At 32.7% G+C, this 9,235-nt stretch overlaps 1 protein-coding gene across 6 annotated transcripts; it reads left to right on the top strand.

The window, feature by feature from the left end:
• The first annotated feature begins 2,737 nt into the window (after nt 1-2,737).
• Nucleotides 2,738-7,648, top strand: LOC18598453 (E3 ubiquitin-protein ligase RHF2A-like). Of its 6 annotated transcripts, XM_007027983.3 has the most exons (10): nt 2,738-2,874; nt 2,966-3,110; nt 4,088-4,227; nt 4,357-4,403; nt 5,481-5,543; nt 5,646-5,754; nt 5,871-6,250; nt 6,397-6,504; nt 6,607-6,975; nt 7,306-7,648. In XM_007027983.3, exons 3-9 carry the CDS (start codon nt 4,096-4,098, stop codon nt 6,917-6,919), a joined length of 1,152 nt encoding a protein of 383 aa, XP_007028045.3. In that variant the 5' UTR covers nt 2,738-2,874; nt 2,966-3,110; nt 4,088-4,095; the 3' UTR covers nt 6,920-6,975; nt 7,306-7,648. The 6 variants fall into 6 exon arrangements, with proteins under 6 accessions (XP_007028045.3, XP_088662624.1, XP_088662625.1 ...); XM_088806498.1 differs by lacking the exon at nt 2,966-3,110 and having other exon boundaries at nt 2,754-2,874; XM_088806499.1 differs by lacking the exon at nt 2,966-3,110 and having other exon boundaries at nt 2,856-2,874; nt 4,094-4,227.
• The last annotated feature ends 1,587 nt before the right edge of the window (nt 7,649-9,235 follow it).

Here is a 9,235-nt window from a genome sequence, read left to right as displayed (position 1 = left end):
ATTCTTAAACTTAAGAGATCAGAGAATCATGTTGATAATGTTTTATGAAATAAATCTTAAAAGAACAACTATAAAAGAAAGTATTTAGATGGAGTAAGAAGATCTTATTCAAGTGTGTTTACAAAATGAAGTGAAAGAGCCTATTTATAGGTTAATAACCCTTATCTTGATTGAATTTATAAGATGAAGATAATACTAAGAGATTAGATAGATGGATTAAATTCTAATCTTCATCCAATCTAATTTACATCCAAATTTAGATATACATAGTATAAATGGATTTTCACAAAAAAAATTCATAACAAATAATTATTTTTATTCCTCAAATTATCTAATAAAATTAGAATCATTATGGTTAGCATATTGCTAATTAAGCTTAGCAAATAAATTTTAAAGTAATATATTAAGCCTATCAAATTTAAAAAAAAAAAGTGAGTCTAATAATCAAAACCCATTAAGTTTTAATATAAACATAAGCCTATCATAACATATTATATCTTAACAGTCCAACCTAATAGCTTATCATTACATATTATATTGTAATAGTTCAACTCAATAACCCAATATGTTAATTAGCAATTTAAGAGGCAAATAGAAAATAAGATGAGAGTTAGAATACACAAAGTAAAGAGACAATTTATTTGCGTTTGAGAAATTATTTTCTCTTCCACTCTTACATGCAGTAAGTGAAAGGGACACTTTTCATGGTTTCATTCAATCATATATATGTGTGTGTATATATATATGGCACAATCATTATTGTTAATGTGTATTTTTTTATGTCCAATGTTTTGTGAATTTTATTTAATCTTTTGTATGAGTGATAATTAAATTATATATAAAATTCTCTTTAACTGTTTAGTATATTTTTCTATTTGACCTCTCTTTAAAAATGCTTTAGCTTCATCTCTAGATATATGCATAACCCTTCATATTTCTCTTTTGCTAAATTCTTCATTTTTCCTTTCAACTCTTGACTTTTCCTTTCAGCTCTTGACTCTTGATGAACCTTTCATATTTCTTTTCAGGCCGATAGCTCCTTCATATTTTCTTTCAAGTCTAAACCCAAAATTTAAAAACTCTTTTCAAATTCACTTCAATGGATAACCCAAAACCTTGAACAAAACCCAATCAACCTAGTTGACGTGGCAGACATTGGAAGCAAAAACATAACCTAACATATGAGTTCCTTTGGACCTTCTTTTTACTATAGTAGTATCGATTATTATGAGTTTGGTATCCTACATATTTTGAAACATAAAGAAAAATAAAATGAAGAATATTCATTTCCCGTTTCTCTTTTCATATTCTGTTCAAATAGTAACATACCATATTTCTTTTCTATATTAAGTTTTCAAAGGGTAAATCTTCATTTTCAAAGCGAAGTAAGGTGTAGAGACGACAATGGTTAACATGTAACCGGGTATTCGATATTATTTAATTTATTTAAATAGGATTAATTAGGTATCTTATAAATGAGTTCGAGTAATGATATTAAGATATTCGTTACTCTAACCCAATTGTAGATAATAAAGTTTTAATATTTATCTTAATTTTTATATAATAGTGTATGCGTTACTTATAATTTAGAAATTTTTTAATATAAAATTTATTTTAACAAATAAAATATATAAAAAATTTTAAAATTGATTTTTATTATTAAATTCTAGTCGAATCAGATTTTAAAACAGGCGTCCTCATCATTTTCAATTAAATCCATGAATTCACATTTTAATCAAGTCCTAATAGAGTTGTAGTCGAGTTTCAAAATTAGGGAGTGGTAGCAAAGTCTCAGAGCCTTGTAGTTGCATGTCCCCTGTGCATATAAAATATATGACATGGAAAAGGGAAGAAAGATGGGCTCGCAATTTTGTTGACCAACCTATCAAAGTTGCCTCCCATTCCATGAATTAAATAAGTGATGGATGTACAAACAATACAAAAGCAACTCCACATAGTTTTCTCCACACCAACCAATCATTACATATGCCTTTGAATTATTGCACTTTCTGTTGAATATCATTCAATAAATTTTCCAGCATTAATTGGACGTTAGAAGAAAATTACTCGTTAATGAGTTAACTCTCAGTTATGAAAAAAAAAGATAATTTTTAACAGATTTAGCGGCTAATTACGCATATTTCCTCTGGGTTTTATTGATAATTTTTTTAATTTGATCTCTTATTTATAATTATATAAAAACATGATTGTTGGTAAAATTTTTAATTAACATTGTTTCGCAAAAGGAAAAGAGAAAGGAAGGAAGGAAGGAAATAGAGTAAAAGGAAAACAATGTTTCTTTCCTTCATTTCCTTTGTTTGGTAGGAGGGAAAAAGTTTGGGAAGAAAAATGATTCGATTTGTAATTATTTATTAAGGCTAAATCTAATCTAATCTTTTAAAATTGGGAAGAAAACATTTTTTAAATCAAATTAATCTTTTTATTTACAATATGTATAAGAAGACAAGAGATGATTCTCTTCTTTGGCTTCATTTGGTATGATTGGATTTTTGTACATGAAATTAGATAGCATAATCATATCTCACAAATGGAAAGGATATCATGATTACCATAATGTCCATTATTAATTATTAAAGAAAAAGTTAAATATTCCATAAATAAATTGAGAAACAAAACACCCAACTAGAACATAAAGTTGAGGGGCAGGACTAGTAAGTAATAGCAGAATATACTTTGATTGTATGAGATAAGATCCAATTATGGAAAAGGGTGTGAAAAGAAGACTTCTTTTGGGAGTGGTGGTGGGCAAATTGTTGGGAGCTTTGTTTTCCAACACTCAAAACCTTAAATAAATAATTAAAAAAAGGAAGAAAACAACCAAAACAAAACAAAACCCATAATTATAATTCAAAGGTAAAGGTGGCCATGTCTTTCTTTCCTACTCTCTCTCTCTTCTTCCTTTTTTATCATTATGTAATCATTTTTTTTTCTCTGAATTTTGTAGGGTTTGTTGGTTGTTCTTTAACGAGCCTCTGGCATTCCCTTGTGAATAAATAAATAGGAGGGGAAGGGGATTTCAAAAAGCTCCTTTTTTTATTTGTCTTCCTTGATTCCTTGTCTCATTTCAGTTTCCAAAAATTGTTTTGGAGGTAAACCCATGTTTTTTTTTCCTTCAATTTTATATTTTTGATGTATTGAAAATTTGGGTTCATGAATTTGTATCTTTTATTTAATTTTAAGATCCATTTCTCATTTGGGTTTTATTGGTTTATGTTTAAAAAGGTTTAATCTTTGCGTAATTCAATGGACTGATATTTGTATATCTGTTTTACCTGTTCCCAGGATTTATTTAATTTGCTTTCTTTTTTTTTTTGTTTTTTGGAATTTAGATGAGGTATAGATGGTTTTAACCATTTTGTATATATTTGACATGAAAATATGGTTTTAAATTTCATTCAGCAAATGTGTTTAAGTCAATCAATCAGGGCCTGGTTTGAATAGTTGGAGTCAGAAAAAAAAATATGTATGCTTTTGTAATTTTTGTTTGATATATATGGAGAATGAGAAAAGAATGAACTGGAATAACTATGTAAGGTTGTCCTTTATTTGAAGTTATTTGAAACATGGGAAATTTGTCTTTGTAAAACTTATGACTTACTGTCTGATTAAATTTGCCTTAAAAAGACAAACAATATTTTGGCTAGTTTCGGTTATTCAACGATCTTATTTGGTAAGTGGCAAAGAAAGTGGTTTTGATCAGCAGGGAAATGAATCATTGTTGTTCCATAATTTTTGGGAAAAAAGTGTTTAGATAAGTGGAAATAGTTGGTATTGAGGCTTTGTTGAGTTGAGAGTTGTGATTTAGATGCGGAGGTCTACCAACTTATTTTATTGCTTTGCTCAATATAAAAATTATGAGGTGGTAAGAACTTCTTTATCTCTATTGATCTTAGGTTGCAGTTTACTTATGCATTTTAGGAAGTGAGATGTGCTTGGGTTTTCACTCTGCTTTGTGCAGTCCATAAAGCTATGCAAAAAATGAAGGGTTGATGTTACAACAGGGATAAATTGGAATTTTAGTATGCAGTGTCTGTATTAAAATTTCGGTGGTTTTCATTTCTTAAAGTTTCAGGGATGGAGGAGATACAGAAGCCTGATAGTCATATGACATCAGCTGCAGCTTTTGTGGAAGGGGGAATCCAAGATGCCTGTGATGATGCTTGTAGCATATGCCTTGAGGAGTTTTCTAAAAGCGATCCTTCAACAGTAATATCTAAATCACAGATTCAATTTTACTAACCCTTTTCTGCTTGATGAGGTTTTTTGCACTATTATCCTTCATACCTATTGTGTGGAAATACCTCTGTTTGAATTCTTTTTTATCTTTGCTTGCAGGTGACTAATTGCAAGCATGACTTTCACCTCCAGTGCATTCTTGACTGGTAAGTTTCGTGTTAACTCTCAAAATAACTATTTTTTCCACTCCACTCTATTAGATTTCATTGTCATTATTACTGCGTTTATTTTCCTCACAAATTCTAACTGAAGGCTATGTTTTTGTCTGTTTCTATGATTCATTATGCATTTTCTATAACAAATTTGTTTTCCCCCCTACATTGACTATCAGTAGATTGGCTAGACATCAATATCCAGGTTGGGTCTTGATAGAATGCTATGGGTGGGAGAGAGGAGAGGGAGAGTAAAAGGGCAAGGGGTCATCATGTAATGGGGAAAAGAAGGAAAAAAAATGCCCTCTAGCAAAGCTAAACATGGACAAATTATTGCTTTAAGGAATCCAACTTCTTGTCATAAATCACATATACTCAGACAGATACGTATTTGACATAATTATATGGTACGACTACATGATTGCATGATGCATTTGATTCTGATGTTACTATATGATGAATTTAATTTTGACATGAGGATATGATGTTTTTCATTCCTTGTGCAATGTTTTAGATACTATTTCGAGTTTGATTTCTTATCCTTTGATACTGATAATGATGGTTAAATTTTGTCTGGTTATGCGAACTGATAGTGCTAACTTGATATTCTCATCTATTCATTTTATTTATCAACTTGCTTTTGCTCTACCGCCCTTGGTTTTTTGGTGCAACAATTGTAACCTGAACTTTGATTGATGAAGATGCCTTAGTTTCTTGTTTGATCTATTGGTTTTTTGTTCAACTTCTAGCAAATAATTGTTGATGTTGCTTTACTTCTTGGATGTAATTAGAGTGTACATAGAGAGCTTTGAAGACTTCAGGATGTTTCTTGTACAATGGAATGTTAAATTAATACCTCTGTTTCTAACGAATCAAGCACCAGTAGAAAGTAGGTGATACCATTTTTCTGAGGAAAAAAGCATATACGGAAATTTATTTTTAGGATTTATTTTCCTAGTTAATTCATTTCTTGATAATTTAAGTTTATTTGGATTTTGGAAGTATACACTCTTGCAAAGGAAGAGATCACCAAATAAGGCTTAAATCTAATACAAGTTTTTTGATTTGTAGGTGCCAGAGAAGCTCTCAATGTCCCATGTGCTGGCAAGCCATTAGTTTGAAGGACTCTGCAAGGTTTTTGATATATATATATATATACACGTACACATATTTTTACTTTGAGAATTTTCTCATCATAATCTGTGGAATTAGCTAATAATGTGCATATGGTGACAGTCAAGAATTGCTTGAAGTGGTAGAAAGGGAAAGGAGCTTTAGGGTTACTCCGTCAAGAAATACCACCATATTTCACCATCCCACTCTTGGTGATTTTGAATTGCAACATGTATGCTGTCTATAAGTGCTCTTTAGAATCTTTATTTTACTATTGTTTGGCAATAAACTTGTTACACCATTCACCCATTAAACAGAACTTACACAATTTTTTTCATTGTAATGCAGTTACCGGTTGGTGCAAATGACCCTGAACTTGAAGAGCGTATAATTCAGCACTTGGCTGCTGCTGCCGCAATGGGAAGGGCCCGCCATTCTGGTTGGAGGGATGGCCAGAGAAGATCATCTGCTCATAGCCGTCCACATTTCTTGGTATTTTCTACTCATCCTGGTGCCCAGCATTCTGGTTCTGTATCAACCCCTTTGACTCAGATAGGAGGAGAAACTGAAGCAGCTGCAATCACCGTAGCTAGTCCAGCCACTCCACTATCATCTGGAGGAGAAGAGTTATCTCAGCAGATGTCACCATTTCCTTCTGGTCAAAATACACCTGCCTCTGGATCTACTGTCAGTCCATTGAATAGACGAGGATTTTCCTTAAATAATCGGTATTTATGACTTCTTTTCTCATGTTTGTCATGCATGTGACTACATGTATTATCTAGAGTATTTATCTTTTGTTTGTAGAAGCACTTCTAGTCATTTTCTAAGCGTACATGTATCATCTAGTTGATAAATTTTTCTTTGTCTATAGAAGCACTTCTAGCAATTCCTCATTGCCAAATCAAGAAAGAGCAGGACCATCAGAGTTTCAGTCATTTTCAGAATCTCTGAAATCCAGATTTAATGCTGTGTCCTTGAGGTATGGTGGACAAATCCTTCTTATAGCAACTCGTTAGAGGTATAATACTAGATAATGCATATTTTTCCTCATATGTTACTAATAACACTTCTTGAATTAAAGATATAAGGAGTCAATTTCAAAGAGTACAAGAGGCTGGAAGGAGAGGTGGTTCTCACGTAACTCTTCCATGTCTGATCTTGGGAATGAAGTTCGGAGAGAAGTGAGTGCAGGAATTGCTAGTGTATCTCGTATGATGGAGCATTTAGAAACCAGGGAAAATAATAGTCCAAATGAAGCTTCTGTATCAAATCATTTGGCTGAATCTTCTATTACAGAGCAAGACAACCAGCATAATGCAGGGAATCACGGAGATAACCCTCTAAGTATCAGCCCTACGCCAGCTTCGCATGCTGCTAGTTCTCTTTCTAATTAAGTTATATAAAATTATTTCAGCAAATTGCATCTATCCTCAGCATTTCATTTTTGTAGGTGAGTCATCATGCTGCTTTGTATTTTTCTTTAGATAATATTCAGGCATTAGAACCCCCCATCAATAGAAAATATTGAATTTGCTTCTACCATCGCCCTTACCTTCCAGTGGCTGCCTGTATTAAATCTTATAATGATTCTTCCACCTGTATGATGTGAGTCGAGAGTTTTAATTTTAGGGGAGGAGGGGGGGTGGGGGGGGGGGGGGGGGGGGGGCGGGGTGGAATCTGCATTGTTGTAGATAGATCTCCAGTCTTTCAGGAGATTTATCTCTGTTGTATTTTACCATAATCTTTGCAGAATATTTTACAGTTTAGTTTGGGTTTTCAGGTTGCCAATCTTGTTTCTCCAGAAATGACATGCTGAGGAAAAGATGCTTTGCATTTCAGGCCAGGTGATTGGTATTTGCAAACAGACAGAGTCATGGTGAGTGGTCTGAATCTGAATAAAGAGAGGAAGTCTGACAGAGCTTCCATCTGGACAGAGACTTTTATATGGGTATATGTGTGTAAATTTGTTAATATATAACCTGATTTAGTGCACGATATCTGTATTTAACTGTCTGGATGGCTGATTTGGCAATGGCTGAATGTTAATTACTCTTGAGGGAGGAGGTGGTGACACTGGATGGAATTTGAAACATGCTTAAAACGTATTGCAATTTGCTGAAAAATTTGTCCTTCCATGTGGCTATTGACACCAACTGAACTTAGTGAATTAGTGAAGATCTTGGCCCTGTCTAGACTTTCCTATAGCATAATTCCCCCTGCCAATGTCCATAGGGACAACAGAGCTATGTGTGACTGGAGTTTCCCGCAAACTCTTGTGAAACTCATTTTGTCTAAGTTAGGAGAGGAGATGATCTTCTCCAAGTGTCTCTCTGTCTGATGAACAAATTTAACCCTTGCCAGGATTTGAAGCTTTCCCAAAAATGATGAAACTGATTTTTCTTATTTGCAAATACTTTGTGGACCTTGTATTTTCTTTTGTTACCCTTTTAATATTAGCAACCGACTTAGCCCATAGAAGAAGCAGGATGTAACAAGAACTAAAACAGAAGCGGGTTCATCATTCAGATGCCTATGTAAGGTAAAGCGAATCCTGAGATGGACTTAAAATAGACATTGACAGCAGAGCAAGTCGAAGTCCTTATCTACATCTCTCTCTCTTGTGTAAAACCTTTAGGCTGTCCAAAAACTAGCGACCCAAATCAAAGAGAAGCTTTTAGAAGCTGAGTTTTGAAGCTTGTATGGATGTGGGTTCTTGAGTTCATCATCAGTTAACTGAGGTAGGAATATCGTAACGAGAGCACTTTCCTTCCTCCTCCCTTTTTCCCTTTCTTTTGGCTTTGATTACTCCACTGTCTCCATCTCTCCGGGGATCGGTTAATTGGATATTTGGAAAGACCGATGTCGTATTTAGATTCCAACACGTCATTTGGTGCCGACGACTTGCAAGAATTTCAGGCGAATCAGCCATGAAAGTAACTCTCTTCTCTTCTCCCTTTCTCTCTTTGGTTTAAGTTTCTTGTTCAATCCGGATTAAATTTAATCAATATTTCTCCAATCATTTTGATAATGGTCTATCTCGTTTGATAATCGTTAGTAAATCTTTGAACTTAATCATGAAATTCAACTGAATATATTAGTGATTAAGTTGTCAATTAAGTTGATAATTTTCTCAATGACTATTCCAGCAACAAACATTTTCAGACTCTTGAGGCCTTAGCTTCGCAATTGACGATTCTCACATATATCTGATTGTTTTTCCGATGCAAGAATGGTAGAATAGATATAAAATTTATGTCACGTTATTAAATAAACCGAAACATTAATGATGTATTAACATCAGCACTTATATGTCTGACGGTATATATAATTTGGTGGCAAAGTGATCATTTCCAATAATGAACCAATAGTGAATTATAGTCAAAATGTATGGATAGGACAATTTTACTTTAAAAGAAATTATTTACAGTAGAAAGAAAAGCATAATTACCAATATATGGTAGTTGAGCATAAGGGAAATTTATATATGCGATCATTATAATTATATCAATAATAGTTATTACTCCTTTATTCATTTTAAACAAATATATATTTTCATTTTCAAAAAGGAAAAAACCATGATCAAGGACTTGAAACTATTTATATAATAATACTGTATCTTATTTCATTTATTAATTACAGGAATATAGCAAAAATAAAAATAAAATAAAATGATGGAAGAGAAGTGTAAGAAAGAGGAAAGGAAAGAGACA

Source organism: Theobroma cacao, chromosome 5, assembly GCF_053813885.1.
Source record: "Theobroma cacao isolate CCN51 chromosome 5, ASM5381388v1, whole genome shotgun sequence".
NCBI lineage: Eukaryota > Viridiplantae > Streptophyta > Magnoliopsida > Malvales > Malvaceae > Theobroma > Theobroma cacao.
The sequence above is the reverse complement of the archived record's forward strand: the minus strand, read 5'-3'. Positions and strand labels throughout refer to the sequence as shown.